The 18273-nt window shown below is 44.1% G+C and overlaps 1 protein-coding gene across 5 annotated transcripts in view; it reads right to left on the bottom strand.

Moving 5' to 3' along the window:
• SGSM3 (small G protein signaling modulator 3) overlaps positions 1-18273 on the bottom strand; it is a 247573-nt gene that overhangs the window by 85536 nt on the left and 143764 nt on the right. For all 5 annotated transcript variants that reach the window (XM_089674219.1, XM_089674222.1, XM_089674223.1 and 2 more), the window contains exons 13-16: positions 12939-13094; positions 12800-12854; positions 7107-7156; positions 6082-6234 (exon numbers count right to left, since the gene is read on the bottom strand). In XM_089674219.1, the coding sequence (XP_089530345.1) occupies positions 6082-6234; positions 7107-7156; positions 12800-12854; positions 12939-13094 (414 nt within the window). The remainder of the gene's footprint in view (positions 1-6081; positions 6235-7106; positions 7157-12799; positions 12855-12938; positions 13095-18273) is intronic.

The raw sequence follows: 18273 nt of genomic DNA, 5'->3' as shown, positions 1-18273 counted from the left end.
AGGGAAGGGATCAGGCGTAGTGTAAAGGCGCGAAAGGAAGTCCGAAAATCGGGAAACAATGTGAGGAGGATTAGAAGTACATCCACCTGTGGGAAGTCGCAGTCGGATTGGTTTATGGGGTTTCCCCACGGAATTGAGCTTCCTAGCCAGCATCGGGCCCGGTTTATTAGCACAGGAATAAAATTTGTGTTTGGTCCAACGCAGAGCCCGTTCCGCCTCCGAAGAGGCAAGTAAGTCTAATTCGGTCGCCAGAGCGTCCCGAGCGCGTTTATGGGCTGCGGATGGAGACGACTTCCAGCGCGCATCCGCAGAAGCCAGGAGAGAATGAAGCTCCAAAAGTCGGCGCTCCCGCTTCCGGACCGCCGCCAGCTGTATAACATGACCCCGCACCGTGGCCTTATGCGCCTCCCATAGGGGCACTGCCGAGGAGACCGATCCCGAGTTTTCCGTGAAGTATGTACATAAGAAAAATTCTATTTGTTGGCAGGTAGCCTGAGTGGTCAATAAAGAATCGTTGATGCGCCAATGAAAAGGGCGCCGTTCTGACCCAGAGAGGGCAAGGAGAAGTACCAAGGGATCGTGATGCGACCAAGGTGAGGAGGGAATAGTTATCCGCCTGACCAAGGGAAGCTGCTAAACCGGCATAAATATATGATCAATTCTACAAAAACTATCATGAGGACTGGAATAAAATGTAAAGTCGCGTTCAGTCGGGTGAAGCTCCCTCCAGACGTCCGCTAGCCGCGCTGTCCGCAAAAGAGAGCGCATACGTTCCTCCAGCACCAAGTCATGGGAAGGGGCCGCCCCCCGTGCACAGCGCCTATCCAACGTGGAATCCAAAGTAACATTTGAATCCCCCAAAACAAGAATGAGACCCTTGGAGTGTCGGGAAACAATGGTGCAAAGATGCGAAAAGAATTTATCCTGAAAACGATTGGGTGCGCAGTAAGAGACAAAAGTAACCTCCTGGTCCCAGAGAGTGCCCTGCAAAAGCAAATACCTGCCCGTGGGGTCCGCTATATTCCGAGCACAGACAAAGGGAAGATTGCGTTTAAAAGCTATCAGTACACCCCGACGCTTCTCAGGAGCCGAGGCCGTGTAAAAGGTGGGATAGTGAGGTGAAAGATAACGCGGAGCAGAGGACTGCAAAAACCTGGTCTCTTGTAAACATACCACGTCAATTTGTTGCGATTTAAGGTGATGAAAGACTTTAGCCCGCTTCTGAGGCGAATTGAAGCCTTGAACATTCTGCGAGTGTATTTTCAAAAGGGGCGAGGCCATGGCGATATCAACGCAACACGCTCGGCAGAAAAACCCATAAAGCAGCTAGCAAGTTCCGCTTCCAATGGCGAGCGGACCGTGGCATCCTGGAACCCTGCAGAAAACAAGAACAAAAAAAAAACCAAAGGAGAAAAAAGACAAAGAAAGAAAAAAGGAAAAAGACACAAAAAGTATATACAATAGTGCAATTGTGTCACGCCAATGGTGACGCGCATCCTACAAAAGGAAGGATACCAGTTAGGGGTGGCTCTACCACCAGACACATGGCTGCAAATGAAAACATCAGAAACTAAAGCCCCCAGGGGGCAAAAGGGCAATAAGGCAACAAACATAATCGAACGGGGTCCGAAGCTATAAAACTAAGGGTCCCAGGAGCGAGGCCTCCATGATGACCTCCCATAAAAACCCAAAGAACCTTGGGGCCAACCCCCTCCCACCCAGCCGGGCCCGCCAGATCAACCTCCCACCCCGAAGCCCGAGGGAACCCTCACCCCATGCTACCAACGGAAACCAAAATACCCTCACCCAGGCCCAAGATAGGTTGCGGCAGCGGAAAGTCATAAGTCTTGAGTCCGCGAGGGGACCCCCTCCCACCCAACCAGGGAAGGAACCCAAGGGGGTAAACCAGATCAGTCCCAACCCGGAATGCTGACAAACCGGGGGAGCCCCAAGGGCCAAACTCACGGTCCCGCCAGAGAAGTCCATCGCTGAGATGACACACGTGAAGTCCAAGACACATCCTCAGCCCGGAGAAGAACAAGAAGGACTTGATCGCGAAGGGGTCTGGGGGAGAGCCCTCTTCCTATCGGACGACCGCTCCCAGGTGCGGCCCGGAGGAAGCGGCCGTGCCGGAGATCCTGATGAATGAGCCGGGCTCCGATCCGCAGAATCAGGCGAAAGAAGGCGCAAGGACTCCAGCAGAGAATGGGCCTCCTCCGGCGTAGCCACAGAGTGACTGCGGCCCTGGTAGGTGAAGGTGAGGCGAAACGGGAAGCCCCAGGCGTATTTAATACGGTGTTTCACCAGGACCGAAGTGAAGGGCTTCAACTGGCGGCGCTTCTGAAGAGTGGTCTGGGAGAGGTCCGCAAAGAGCTGGTAGCGATGCCCCTGGAAGCTGAGGTCAGGGTTGTTCCTAGCCTCCAAGAGGATAGTTTCCTTAGTGCGGTAATACGTAAACTTGATGATAATGTCCCTGGGGGGCCCCTCCGGTCGTCTGGGGCCCAATGCACGATGTATGCGGTCAAATTCAAGCCGGTCTATGGGAATAGCGGGTGTCAGCTCCTGGAACAGAGCAGTAGCAGTAGAAGTAAGATCTGCGACCGTTTCCGGGATACCCCTTAACCGCAGATTGCCACGGCGGGAACGGTTTTCGAAATCCTCAAGCCGTAGTAGCGTGTCCGCCAATTCTTTCTTGAGGTCGCACAGATCCTGTTCGTGATTTTCCATGACCGTGACTGCCGCGTCCATCTTATCTTCAAGGTCGTTCGTCCGATTGCCCAACTCCCGAATTTCCCGTGAAAGACAATCGGCCAGCTTGGAGGTAGCGGAGGACAACTCGGACTGCAACATGCACTTAAAGCGGCGTAGGAGCTCAGCATCCCACAGGGATGGGATCGGAGACTGCAGGGATGGCTCTGGTGCCAGGTCCTCCCCACTGCCAGGGTCCGACCCACCCAGGGATGGTGATAGCGAGGGACCCAAAATTGCGTCTGGGGCTCTATCTGAGGTCCCCGGCGGGAGCCGCGAATCTGCGGCCGGGGTCTTGGAAGTGTCTGGCGGCCGGCCAAAAATCGAGGCCGCGGCTTCAACCGCGATCTCCGGCGGGTAGGCCGCAAACTCCGGAGCGGCCCGCCGGGAGCTGGAGGCACGGGCGGCCGGCGTTTTTTTGCCCATCAGGGCACCAGGGAGACAGGGGGCCAGAGAGGAGACAGGGGGACCCCCCCTGGAGGGCGAAGATCGGCCGATGTGTCCGGCGGCCGAGGTGGGATTTTAAAAAGCAGCCATCCTGGTTGCTGCTCACGAGCGCCCCCCGTCCCCAACACTTTTGAATGGCCTTTTCCTGACAATCCTCTCCAGGCTGCAGTCATCCCTGCTGCTTGTGCACCTTTTTCTTCCACACTTTTCCCTTCCACATAACTTTCTATTAATGTGCTTTGATACAGCACTTTGGGAACATCCAGCTTCTTTTGCAATTACCTTTTGAGGCTTTCCCTCCTATGGAGGGTGTCAATGATGGTTTTCTGCACAACTGTCAGGTCAGCAGTCTTTCCCATAATTGTGATTTCTACTGAAACAGACTGAGAGACAATTTAAAGGCTCAGGAACCCTTTGCAGGTGTTATGGCTTAATTAGCTGATTAGAGTGGGACACTTTGAGCCTAGAATATTGCACCTTTTCACAATATTCTAATTTTCTGAGATTGTGGATTTGGGGTTTTCATGAGCTGTAAGCCATAATCATCACAATTATGACAAATCACGGCTTGAACTATCTTGATTTCCATGTAATGAGTCTATCTCATATATTAGTTTCACCTTTTAAGTTGCATTACTGAAATAAATGAACTTTTGCACGATATTCTAATTTTTTGAGTTTCACCTGTATGGTGGGAGTGTTCAAAAATACAGGAGTATTGGGAGAAAATAGTGCATCTGATTCGGGAAAATTACTGAAGTGGATATTAAATTAGAACCAGAGACTTGCCTTTTTCATAGCACAGAGATGTCAGTTAAGAAGTATAAAAAATCGGGTATATGGTATTTTTGAATGCAGCAAAGGGTCTGATACCCAAGTTTTGGCGGAGATGGGAGGTGCCGAAAGTAGAGGATTGGGTTGATCGGGTTGACCAACTATGTAAAATGGAAAAACTGTATCATATGAATGAAGATAAGATGGAGAGATATTATGTGACATGGAACAGATGGGAAGAATTCAAAGATAAAAAGTTAAAATTAAATGAGCATTGTATGAGGGTATAATTTAAAACAACATGAGTATGTCTCGCTCTTCTCATTTGAGGTCCCAGGAAGATTAGGAAAATGCAGAGTGGTGGGGGGGTGGGTAGGTGAGGGGAGAGGAGGGTGTAGATAGAAAGAAAGGTGGGGGGTCGGGGAAATATAAGTGGAATGATATATGTGATATAAATGTGTTAATATTTTAAAAAAGAAAATGTTTGTATAATATATCGGCTTGAAAATAAATATTTAAATTAAAAAAAAAGAGAATACCTAAACATCTGTAATTGCAACAATTTTCTGGGTGAAGTGGTGCATTATCTATCAGAAAAGCAGGGGTACCAATATTTTTGGCCATGAATGTACAGCCCATGGTGTACGAATACGTTGCCTGTGCCCTATACTATACAATTAAGATATGTCCTCTAAGACTTAGAAGATCTCTTTATACCCAAATGGACATGGCAAGATGGAGGAGAATAAAGTGTTACAATGTCCAGGCTTTTGGCCAGAGTGAGCATATTAATATCAGCAAGCATCTTGTGTGAAGCCATAACATCAGGAGGCCTGGGGTAGAGAGATTTTCCACTACTACCTCCAATTCTCAAGTACAGATGGTGGGATTGAGGAAAGAGCTTTATGTTTCTGAGCTGTAGACAGAGATGGCCGTATTAAAGACATCAGTTGTCTGAGGGATTAAGACACAGTTGCAGAAAATTCCTACTTGGTCAGGCAGGCCGCATGTTGTGCACCTAAGATGAAGTTAGAATCGGATGCAGAAATCAGTGTTAAAATCTGGTCCTGCTGCGGTGCAAGAGAAACATCATTAATCTGAGGTTGTAGGCCTTAGACAGAGCAAATGTTTGCCTGACCTTTTGCTAAGGTTCCATCTTACCTGATTTCCACTATTTCTATGGGTGAGGGTAATCCCCTGTGGGGGCTCACGAAGTAGATTGTGAAAAAAAGGTAAGTGTGTCCAGAAGGAAAACGAAGTAACCTGGGTGCATAATGTGCTGTCCTCATGGAGAAGAGGTCAGAGAGAAGCATCCGAGTACCTTACAAGGGACTCTAGGCAGAAGTAGCTGTAAAGTGTGTGACCTGAGTTGTGATTTAACTAGCCATCTACCTGATATTGAGTGCAGAGTGACTGAATTTTTAGCACAAAGTTTGACATGTATTAACTTTTACAGTATAAACGTTACAAACAGAACGTCAGTCTTTACAGTATTGGTCAGAGACGTTGGGTGACCCTAGTCCCTATATTGGGTCTAGGCTTAACCTGTCATCGTAGACTTATACCTGAAGGGGTTTTCGGGGTCTGAGTTCCATAGGGAAGGACCACAGCCCTGGACTTCATGCTAAATTCACGCATTACACTGTGATGATGTGAACACCGCCATGCAGGATCCAGTGGCCCAAGCAAAATCACAGGCTGTCTCCACAGTATGGGGTCAGGATGCAGCTCCAAAGGTTTTATCAAAGTTGCACTGATCCAAATACACTGCTTCTATTGTTAGCACACAGTGAAGAGTTGAACGAAGAACCCAAAGATAAAATAAACTAATTAAGCAAAGAGTGATTTCTTTGTAAGGAAGAAAAGGTCCACCACCTAAGGACATTATCAGACATACTGACGACTCATGAAATGTGGTAGGGTTTTAGCGAAGAAGCATTAGGGTGTCCTCCGAAAGATTTGCCAATGTCCAATCACCTGAAGGTACAAGCCTGTAACAATGGGTCGGTACAGGCCTGTGTCCTATATTTTACAATTAAAATAATACATTTGATTGTAAACACTGCAAAACTCACTAAAACTGTGAAAGTGCATTGCACATATTTCTCTTACCTCTTCTATAAAGAGCCAGGGATGACATGGCCCACCTAACAAAGAGGGCTTCTTGAGTCCATGTTCAAAGATTGCCTTAATACTTGGGCATAATGTTCCCCGAACCAAATCTGTGATCCCTTCAGTCACAGAGTCGTCCCCAGCAATTGAGTACTGTGTGAAGATGCAAAATAAGTGTCAAATGTAAGCACTGGAATACAGTTTGAACCAATTCATAGGGATAATAAGGACTGTCTTGATTTGAAGTCCCTTAAAGAGGAATTGGAAACCCATTATTTAGCAGCATGGGGAGAAGAACTCCTACTGTTGTAAACAATTAGGAAAAGCAGCATTAAAGTAGAACTAAAAGCAAAAACGTTTTCTTTCATTTTGGACTGTGTAGAGAAGGGTGAAAACCTGTTAGTTATTTTTGCCATCTGTGTCCCATTGGGAAGATTTCTCTTCACATCCCTTCTCAGAGCCAAAACAGGAACTGAAAGGTAATCCCTTTAAAAGTAGGAGAATCATCAGAATTAATGCTCCAATTGCAAGATTTCCCCTCTATTCTGGTTTTGTTGACAACCTAGAGTTTGGCATTTTTTCCACATTAACTCTTGGTCATAATGGTGAACAGGACAAATACAAAGAATGGATCTGTATAATGGGGGCACAGGCAGCAATATCATCCTGCTGTTTGTAATACTGACTAGTGAAAAGAAGTATCCTTAAGTGTAATAATGATGTTTGGCTGCAATTAAAGTTATCTGGGCAAGCTACATTCTCTGATATACAAGAACTCAAACTTTGACATTGATTCTCCATTTTCTGAGAACCAGTTGACTGAATAGGGTTTCTGACCTTTCAGTGAACTTACAGCCTACTGGTATGTGGATCATTTTGCAGTTGATTTCTACTGCTTTTCTTCTAATAAACAGGAGCCTATAACTTGCTGTTAAAGTATCCCCAACACTCTTCGTCTGTCAGTTTTTACACATCCTGAAGAATACTAAATAAATTGCAAAGTAACTAAACATTCTTGGTCTCACCTCTTTACTTCTTTCATCAAGAATTTCCACAAATTTTGCGGGAAACCAGCCTAAAAAAAAAAAAAAAAAAGAACATTGCTATTGCAAATGGTCAGATTATACCAGATTTTAAAAAGTTAACAATTTGTAGAGGAAGATTAAAAAAGAAGTATGGCCAGGGTTGTGGAACTTTTTGAAAGAAAAAAAAAAAAAAAAAAACTACTTATCCGGGGACTAAATCTGAGGTGCTTTTAGGAATGTCTGGGGGCTTTTAAAAACAAAAGGGGCTTAATGGCGGCTTAAACGTTTAAGATTTTTAACATTGCACCGAGTAAACAGATATCAAACATGTAAAATCTTAAAATAATCAATAAATTGCAGCGCTAAAGAGTGCAAAACAGAAATGACATAGATAAATAAATAAAGAGTCTTATAAAGTGCAATGTGACAATCGTGGTTCATTAGATGGCTGTTGGATTACCGTGACTTCCGTGGCTTGTAAAAGATGAGTGTACAATGCACTAACCAGATAGCACAAAGTTTTGTGCGTTGGAGTAAATAAGACCTACTCCAAGGTACTCTGGAAGCAGGAACTCTGCAGACAGGTGAAGTCGTCAGGTGGAGTTCAGTCACCAGATGTCATCAGACCAAGGCAGATTTCCTCATTCCAGTATAGTGTATGATCATCATATTGGATACATCATGTAGTACGGATTTCAGGATGTGTATTTACACAAAACGCCTCAGGGAGACCCCCCTGTACATGGAGTGCTGACCTTCTATACCGTTCTAAACATCTCTGGATGTAAGTGTCCGTTTTTTAACTTTTTGCTTACAATTGTAACTCCACTTGTCTAATAAATACTACACTATTGGAGTTTTTCTCTTTCTCTGGGCTCATTTTTTGGCAATTGTGAGCCCCCCCCCCCCTCCTTTAAGGTGCACCATGGTAGGCGACTTACACTTAAGTGTATGATCCCCCCGGTGGCTGAAATCCGTACTACATGATGTATCCAATATGATGATCATACACTATACTGGAATGAGGAAATATGCCTTGGTCTGATGACATCTGGTGACTCAACTCCACCTGACGACTTCACCTGTCTGCAGAGTTCCTGCTTCCAGAGTACCTTGGAGTAGGTCTTATTTACTCCAACGCACAAAACTTTGTGCTATCTGGTTAGTGCATTGTATACTCATCTTTTACAAGCCACGGAAGTCACGATAATCCAACAGCCATCTAATGAACCACGATTGTCACATTGCACTTTATAAGACTCTTTATTAATTTATCTACGTCATTTCTATTTTGCACTCTTTAGCGCTGCATTTTATTGATTATTTTATGTACCGTTGGAGGATTTGAGGTATTTCCTCTCATTTTGCTGGCCGCTGATCTTGTTTGTTGTTTTATGTGTCACCCAGCGCTTGTATATTTACTGCTTTATGTAAAATCTTAAATTTGTGTGTACTTGTGAAATGGCGACAAACGTTAGTACCCTATATTGTCTATAGGTGACGCTTTTAAAGCCTCTTATAGGTTACCAGTTTAACATTACAGAGGAGGTCTGGTGCTAGAATTATTGCTCTCATTCTGGAGCGTGCGGCAATATGTAACATGTGTATCGCAATCAGCGTTTCCATGCGTAGGTGCCCCAGTGTGTGTTTTTACATTTGTACGTGCATATATATGTGGGGGCCTCAACATATTTTTTTTGGGGGGGGGGTTATGTGCCTGGGTGTAACTTAATTTTTTTACAATTACTTTTTTTTTTTTTATTAAACTTAGCCTAACAAAAAGTCCCCTATCTGATGATTTTGGGTGAAAGGTACTCTTTTATTGAGACATCCAGGGTCTAAAAGACCCTAGATGTCTCCCCTGTACTCCACTGGATGTAATGCAGTGCACACAGCACTGCATTACATTCTTTCCCAGCCTCGGAGGCTGGGAAATCAGTCAACGGGGACCCAGAAGTGACAAGAAGGAGAGCAGATGTGTTCGCTCTGTTCCCTCCCCTATACTCGCCAGCACACGCTGAACTGGTCCCGGGTCCGCAGATGGGCAAGTGGAGCCCAGAAGACATAGCAGGCAGGGGAGGTGGAGGCTGGCACTGTGGTGGGCTGTGTGCAAGCAATCGGGCGCAGCAGCCCGAATGCTTCCACCTGACAGGTGAGCGCTGCTGCTTGCCTGCAGCAGGGCTAAAGGCTAAAAAAAAAAACCTACCTGCCCGGCGCCTATAACTACATATCCCGGGCGTCGGGCGATATAAATTGAACATTCTTGATGGCATTTTTTTTTTTTTTTCAAAAGCATACTTATCTAGGTGGATGCAGCATCTGTCCCCCACCGGCTCCAAGGGTGAGAACTCAGCGATCCCATATAACCACTGATCGCTGAGTTCTCACAGCCGTTCTGAGCAGACCCCCCCCCTTCACATGCTCACTGGAGTGTTGGGCTGCGGAGGGGGAGGGAACGGCTGGCTCTGGCTCTCAGCAGATCACAGAGTCTGTGCCAGGTACTGCTCCAGACTCTGAGGTGGATCCTGACTGTCAGCTTAAAACGAGTAACAGAAGTGCAGAACGAACTGCATTCCTGTGATCCATAGAAGTACAGCCAAAAGAGCTTTGGCTGTACTTATCCCTTAAACCAGACCACGGACCTTGAAATTCTGCATGCATAACCAACTGTCCTTGGGTTTAACATTTAAAAACAATACAGATATACTAGGTTGACAAAATAACCTCAATTGACCATGTTTTCTATTTTGCTCTATCACTAGCTCCCTCCTGCAGCCAGGTAGACCTAACAACATGATACTTAAGATCATAAGCTTAACAATGGCATGCAATGCCAAGCTGCAGTTTCTAAAGCGAGCAAAATCCTCTCTTGTATTAAAAGAGGTATAGACTCCAGAGATATATCATTTTACCCCTGTACAAATCATTAGTAAGACCTCATCTGGAATATGCAGTTCAGTTTTGGGCACCAATTCACAAGAACACTTGAGAAAGTGTAGAGAAGGGCAACCAAACTGATAAGAGGCATGGAGGAGCTCAGCTTTGAGGAAAGATTAGAGGAACGGAATTTATTCTCTTTTGAGAAAAGGAGATTAAGGGGGGATATGATCAACATGTATAAATACATCAGTGGTTCATATAGTGAACTCGGTGTAGAGTTATTCACTCTTAGGTCATCACAGAGGACAAGGGGGTACTCTTTACATCTAGAGGAAAAGAGATGTAATCTCCAAATATGGAAAGGTTTCTTTACAGTAATAGCTGTGAAAATGTGGAATGAACTTCCTTCAAGTGTTGTTTCTGGCCAGCTCAGTGGATTTCTTTAAAAAAAAGGCCTGGATTCTTTCCTAGATACACATAATATAACTGGATACTACCATTTATAGGTAAAGTTGATCCAGGGAATATCAGATTGCCTCTAGGGGATCAGGAAGGAATTTTTTCACTTGCAGGAGCAATTTGGATTATGCTTTGCTGGGTTTTTTTTGCCTTCCTCTGGATCAATTGTGGGTATAGGATTATAACTTTTTTTTTTTTTTCGGTTGAACTGGGTGGACTTTTGTCTTTTTTCAGCTAGACTAACTCTGTAACTATGTGACTATGATACAGAGTCAGGATATTGATGGTTAGTACACACAATGAGAAAATCGGATGGAAAATACCGCTTTCGGAATATCTGTCCGATAATCTCATCATTAGTACACATCTTTCGAGAGAGGATCATGACAGTTCATACAGAATTATCTGGAGGGATATGCACGTAAACATATTCTCATGTGATACCAGATTGAAAGATATTCATCTGTAAAAATTTGACCGACCAAGACCATGCATGCTCGAAAACAAAAGAATACTGTACATTACATCACTGCTGAAGTTGTCATACAAGAATTTTCGTAACTTTAGTAACTTATTCATTTTCGATAAGAGACTAGCATACAAAAAGAAAAAATAAATGGATGATCGTTCGTCCAATATTCTCATCATGTGTACAAGGCTTGAGAAAGGTCAGATTAAAGCAATTCATTTTATGTCTATAGACAATGTTAAATGTTTCATATTCAAGAACGGTAACAGAACCTACTACAAAGAGATATTATAACCAATGACTATAGAAGTGCAGTGAAAGGGTATAAATTTAGTCACCCATCTGGTTAGGAAAATGAAAAAACACTTTTATAAAGTATTTCATCATACTTTTATAAAGTATGTCTTTAATAAATGCTATGATGGTTGCAACGAGGACTATAGATAAGGGCAGGGATATGGGGGTTCACATCTTCCCCAGATGTTTCATGGTGCAGAAGCTATTGCTCACAAGTGCACTTGCAGGTGATGCTCCTGCTGCCTGTCAGTTTTCAGAATGAGGGAGGCTCTCCTGATCTTCCTCATGGCACAGTTCACAGGACATCATCTCACTCTGAATGGCCTAGTCTGGCAAACTGGTTTCATGGAGGGTTGGAGAGCTGTAACTGGTGAAGCTCTGTACTGGGGTTAAAAGAAGGGGGGAATATAACTTGGGAAGGGAGGTAATTATTTGTTGTATTCTGTCTATGGACTCCTAAGCCCTACACTCTGTTGCACACTCCTGCCCCCAGCACTCTGAGTTACACATGCCCCAGACATCAGCACTCTGTGTGTGTTATATGCACTTCTTACCCCAGCACTGGATGCATTACATGCACTCATGACCCCAGCATTCTGTGCATTATGCACATTTGACACAAGCACTGTGTGTTATGAACTTCTGAATGCTGCAATCTGTGCATTACTAACTCCAGACCCTACACTGTATACACTATGCTTTGCATTTAATACTCCTGGTCACTGCATGCTTTATATTGAACAGCTTCTGGTTGCTAAATGGTCATTGATCATATGGATTAAGTTCTTCCTGAAAATAGGGAAGGGGGGATCTGTAGTGAGAGGGACGTAATTTTTGTGCACACTTCTAACTCCTGCACTCTGCATTAAGCACTCCTAAATTCTGCTCTCTGTGTTATGCACTCCTTAAGCCTGTGCTCTGTGCGTTATGCACTCTGGACCCCTGCACTCTGTGTTATAAACTCCAGATCCCTGTGCATCACACATGCCTGACTTATGAGCTCTGTGCGTTACGCACTCCTGACCCCTGATCTCTGTGCTAATCACTCCTGATCCCTGTGTTCACTCCTGACCCTTGCGCTCCGTTTTTACCAACTACTGACCCCTGTCTTATGCACTCCTGATCACTGCACTCCATGCACTGCTTATTCCTGATCCCTGCACTGTTAGGCTATGCTGTGTATTTAAAATTCCTGACTGCTGCACTCTTCATATTTACAACAGATGCTGGTTGCTGCATAGTCACAGGCTATGTTAAGGAAATCCTTCCTTAACATACGCTGTGTGCAGAAAAACCTATGTAACAGAAGAATTAAATTTTTTACATATGACTGTGCTAAAATTCTTGCTTGTGGCACTTTTATTAAAGCATATTTTTAGAGTACAAGGACTATGCCATACATTACCATGTACACAGTGAGTAGGCTCAAGTGTTAAGCCCCCCACTGTACAATTTTGCCACAACACTTTGTCCTCTGCCCAACTTTATAATTACTCTCCTCTGGGGGCCCCAGGCTTAACCTTTCCCCCCTTTCAAGGAAAAAAATATCTGAGGTCTTGGTTGTAGCAAACCATTCATAAGCATATACCCCTTAGTCCATTCAGTTCTCCAACCCAGCAGTGTTCATCCTTCTGGGAAATAATCTAAAAAAAAAACAAAAAGAATATTTTATTGATGTTGTTATGATGCCCTCTCCCCTTGTAATTAAATATTTCTACCCAAGATACCGTGATGATGTCATTTTTGCGAAAGCCAAGTTCATCATCATCATGGCGCTCAAAGTCCAAGAGTGCCTTAGCTCTGCGACGCCTGCTTCGGGAGCATGACACATAATTCTCGTGATCTCTCTGATGGCTTTCCATAGAGTAGTCAGGTGTCAGGTCCTGGAAATAAAAAGCTACTTTTAACCATGGACATAAAATATAACCTGTTCCAATCTAAATATCTAAAAATCAAAACAGCTCAGAACATTCAGCAATAATATGTTAAACAGAGATTACTGTGTTTTAAAGTGTTTAAAGGTTTAAGCTGAACTCCAGAGAACAGAGACCCTTGCAGTGGGGTATCTAAGGGTACCAGTTTAAAGCACTATTTACTTACCTTATCCCTTGCTCCTGCAGGGTACCTCTACCATGCCACTAATCCTCTGAAACCTCTTCTCTTTGGCACTCAGGCCAGCATTCGCAGATGTGTTGTTATTTACAATGAAGGACCAACAGTGAGAATACTGACGCTCCATTCACAACCCAGAGTGTTGGAAAGAGGTGAGCATAGGCTGCCAGGAGGGATAAGGCAGGTAAATCTTTTTTTCTCCCAGTAACATTAGCAAAAACAAGCATTTGACCCTTGAGGTGCAGGGGAAGCCGCAGTGCAAGGGTTTTTTTTAGTTCCCCTGACTGTCAGCATTAAGGTTTTAAAAGCCTTGTTTTTATATATAGCGTGACAATGGGGCATTGCATTTGCATTTCTGTCATATAATGCACCACTTCACTGAGAAAATTGTTGCAATTGTAAATGTTCAGGCATTCTCATGATTATTTCTTTTGTTTGTGTTGGTATGGCACAAAAAAGTCGAGAAACAAAACCTAAATCTGACACATTCCACGCAAAACTCCAGAAATAGACTTGACAAAATTATTGGCAGCTTCTCAAAACTGTAAGAAATAATTGCATTCCAAGTTTGTGATGATCCTGTAATTTATAATTAATCTCACCTGTATCAATAATAGGTGCTGACAATATAAAAATCACACCAGCAACCAGTTAAATTGTGAAAAATTGACTAAACCTTTCCGTTGTGTGTCTCTGTGTGCAACATGGAGAATGGAGAAGAGAAAAGCAGCAAAGAATTGTCTGATGATTTGAGAACAAAAATTCTGGAAAAGCATGGACAATCCCAAGGTTACAAGTCCATCTCCAGAGATCTTAATGTTCCTGTGTCCACTATTGTGCGCAACATTGTCAAGAAGTTTACAGCCCATGGCACTGTAGCTAGTCTCCCTGGAAGTGGACGAAAGAGAAAAATTTATCAAAGATTGCACTGAAGGATTGTTTGAATGCTGGCTAAAGAACCTTGATCAACTTCCAGACAAATTCAAGCTGACCTTCAGGCACAGGCTACAACTGTGTCATCTCACACTAGACGTCGCCATCTGAATGGAAAGAGGCGCTATGGTAGGAGACTCAGGAGGACCCCACTGCTGACACAGAAACATAAAAAGGTCAGATTGGAGTTGGCCAAAACTTACCTGAGGAAACCAAAATCCTTTTGAGAGAATGTGCTGTGAACAGATGAAACAAAATTACAGCTTTTTGGTATAGCCCATCATTCTATTGTTTTCAGAAAAAGCAACGAAGCCATTAAAGAAAAGAATAACTGTGTGCACAATTATTAGGCAAGTATTTTGACCAAATCATCATTTTTATGCATATTGTCAAACTCCAAGCTGTATAAACTTGAATGCTTATTGTATGTAAGCATACCAGGTGATGTGTATTTGTGTAATGAGGGAGGGTGTGGCCTAAGGAGATCAACACCCTATATCAAGGTGTGCATAATTATTAGGCAGCTTCTTATCCTCAGGCAAAATGGGCCAAAAAAAAAAATGAACGGTCTCCGAAAAGTCAAATATTATAAAATGTCTTTCAGAGGGATGCAGCACTCTTGAAATTGATAAGATATTGGGGCATGATCACAGATCACATTTTGTTGGAAATAGTCAACTGGGTTGCAAGAAACATGTTGAAAAAAAAAAGACGCAAATTAACTGCCAAAGATTTGAGAAGAATCAAACGTGAAGCTACCAGGAACCCATTCTCCAGTGCTGTCATATTCCAGAACTGTAACATACCGGGAGTGCCCAGAAGTACAAGTTGCTCAGTGCTCAGAAACATGGCCAAAGGTAAGGAAGGCTCAAACACAACCACCAATGAACAGATTTTTCAAAGGTTTTATGGACTGATAAGATAAGAGTGTCTCTTGATGGACCAGATGGATAGGCCAGTGGTTGGTTTGGAAACAGACAGAGAGCTCCACTATGATTCAGACGCTAGCAAGGTGGAGGTGGGGTACTGGTATGGGCTGGTGTTATTAAAGATGAGCTAGTTGGACCTTTTCGGGTTCAAGATGGACTCAAAATCAACTCCCAAACCTACTGCCAGTTTTTAGAAGACACTTTCTTCAAGCAGTGGTACTGAAAAAAGTCTGCATCTTTCAAGAAAACCGTGATATTTATGCAGGACAATGCTCCATAGCATGCATTGAAGCACTCCACTGCGTGGCTAGCCAGTAACAGCCTTAAAGATGAAAGAATAAGGACATGGCACCCTTCCTCACCGGACCTAAACTCTACTGAGAACTTGCGGACCCTTCTTAAAAGGGATATTTACAGTGAAGGAAAACAGTACACCTCTCTGAACAGTGTCTGGGAGGTTGTGGTTGCTGCTGCACAAAAAGTTGATTGTCAACAGATCAACTGTTGAACTAAAAAGAAGGACGGCTATATTGGTAAATGATTTTATTTTTTAAATGTCAGAAAAGTTTGTAAATTTTGAGTTGTTTGTTTATTATCCTCACTTTAACAGATGAGAATAAACAAGTGAGATGGGAACATTTTTGCTTTTCATTTAGTTGCATAATAATTCTGCACCTAATAATTGCCCAATAATTGAGCACACATAGATTTTCTCCTATGAAAGCCAAAACCTCACTTTTACTATCTTAAATATTCAGGTTTGAGGTTTATTAACATTTTGAATTGACTAAAAGCACTTTAGGTGTTCAAAATTGAAATTAATCCTAAAAATGCCTGCCCTACAGTCAAACATTGTGGCGGTTCACTGATGTTTTGGGGTTGCTTAGCTGCTTTAGGCACTGGATGACTTGACTGTGTGCATAGCATTATGAAATCTTAAGACTACCAAAGAATTCTGGAGTGCAATGTAGGGCTCAGTGTCAGAAAGTCGGGTCTCTGTCAGAGGTCATGGGTCTTACAGCAGGACAATGACCCAAAGCACACATCAAAAAGCACCCAGAAATGGTTTCAGACAAAGCGCTGGAGAGTACTGAACTGGTCAGCAATGAGTCCAGATCTCAATCTCATAAAGAATCTGTGGAGAGATCTCAAAACAGCAGTTGGTAAAAGGAACCCTTCCAACCTAAGAGACCTGAAGCAGTTGTCAAAAGAAGAGTGATCCAAAATTGCAAAAGAGAGATGTAAGAAACTCATTGTTGGTTACAGAAAACGATTGATTTCAGTTATTTTTTTCAAGGGGTGTGCTACCAAATATTAAATTGAAGGTGCTAATAATTTTATCCAGTCTATTTTTGGAGTTGTGGGTGGAATGTGTCTGACCCTGACCTTGCATTTGCACATGTTCACATCACTTCATTTGTTGTGTTATTTGCTTGTTGAATGTGCCTGCTGGCCTCCCTGTTGCCGCCCCCTCTGAGGGAACCCCCTCCCTGCTGATTGCAGGACTTGGCCCCCCCACCCCACCCCCGCGGCGGAGGCGTTGACTGAAGCCTTATGGCCGTCTTCCCTTTGTTGGATTCCTAACCTTTTTTATTGCTTGCTGGAGTTATTTTCCTGGTTTCATTCTGTAGTTATTCTCTACTGTATAGGTTTTTGTTGACATATTTTATCCCATGATGTTTCCCTCTAATAATATATCTAGTAATATATCCCCCTCCTCCCAGGAGGCAGTGGACTAGAAGTATCGTTCTGTTACCCCTCTTCACACACCCCTCTCCTCCTTCCCCCTCGGTCCATTACGCAGACCCTTTCTCCATTGCTCATGGAACCCATCAGAGGTGCCCTCTCTCTCCCCAGCCCTTTTCATCTTGGTCCTGGAACCCTTGGCGGTAGCCCTTCGTGCTGACCCTAACATCACGGGGATTCCCTATGCTGGGGTATCCTACAAAGTGAATCTGTTTGCAGATGATGCCCTCTTGACCCTGTCCAACCCTATCACCACATTTCCTAATCTACACTCTTTACCAATTCCATGGTTTCCCATCTCCAATCTTCCTTCCCTTATCACTGGGCAACCTCATCCCTAAACTATCTTGGCATTCACCTGACCCCTTCCTACTCCTTCCTCTTTGCGGCCAACTATTACCCCCTTCTGCGCACTCCCTCCCCACTCATAACCTCCTGGTATTTCCCCTCTCTGTCGTGGATAAGGCAGATCAACGCGATCAAGATGACTGTGCTCCTTAAACTCCTCTACTTCTTTCGGACCCTTCCAACTAGAGCCCCAGCCTTCTTCCCGCGTTCCCATTAGAATAAGATCCTGGCCTTTATTTGGGCCCACAATTGCCCCAGAGTGGCCCGCACCTCCCTCTATACCCATAGATTAAGAGGGGTCTTGGGGTCCCAAATGTGGCCAAATACTATCTGGCGGCCAAAATCTCACAACTTGCAATTTTTGCATGTTGCCTCGGACATCCTTGTGGGTGCTTCTGAAAATTCCCAATTGTGCTCCTGTCCCGGTTTATGCCCTCTACAGGCTTCCACCTGCCTCCTGTTCTTCCCCCCCTTATGGCTTACAGCTTACACTTTTGGGACTCAGTACACTACTCGGTTAATTTGATGTCCCCCTTTCTCCCGCTACTCCCCCTTCTGGACAATCCTCTGTTCCCCCCTGGACTAGACCTACCCCATGCCTTCACCTGGTGGCCCATCCACGGATATTCTCAAGTACAGCACTTCTTAAATTCCTGCTCCTTTCCTTCTTTGGCCTCCATCTGTGAGACCCATTATTATTATTATTATACAGTATTTATAAAGCGCCAATAGTTTGCTCAGCGCTGTACATTACAAAGGGGGACAGAACATGTGACAGAACAATACCAATACAATGCAAAACATGAGGGGATCGAGGGCCCTGCTCTTTCGAGCTTACAATCTAGGAGGGAGGGGATGGTGGCACAAGAGGAGACCCATGAGGCTACTCCAGCTGAATTGTACTGATATCTTCAGGTCCGTCACTGGATCTCCTCTTTCCGCTGCAACTCTTCTTTCCCATTTCAGAAAATGGCCTTTGAGCACATCTGTCTAC

This window comes from Staurois parvus, unplaced genomic scaffold, assembly GCF_062004578.1.
Source record: "Staurois parvus isolate SC_StPar_1 unplaced genomic scaffold, SC_StPar_1.0 ptg000149l, whole genome shotgun sequence".
In the NCBI taxonomy this organism is placed as follows: Eukaryota; Metazoa; Chordata; class Amphibia; order Anura; family Ranidae; genus Staurois; species Staurois parvus.
Note: the sequence above shows the minus strand (reverse complement) of the source record. Positions and strands in the feature narration are given on the sequence as shown.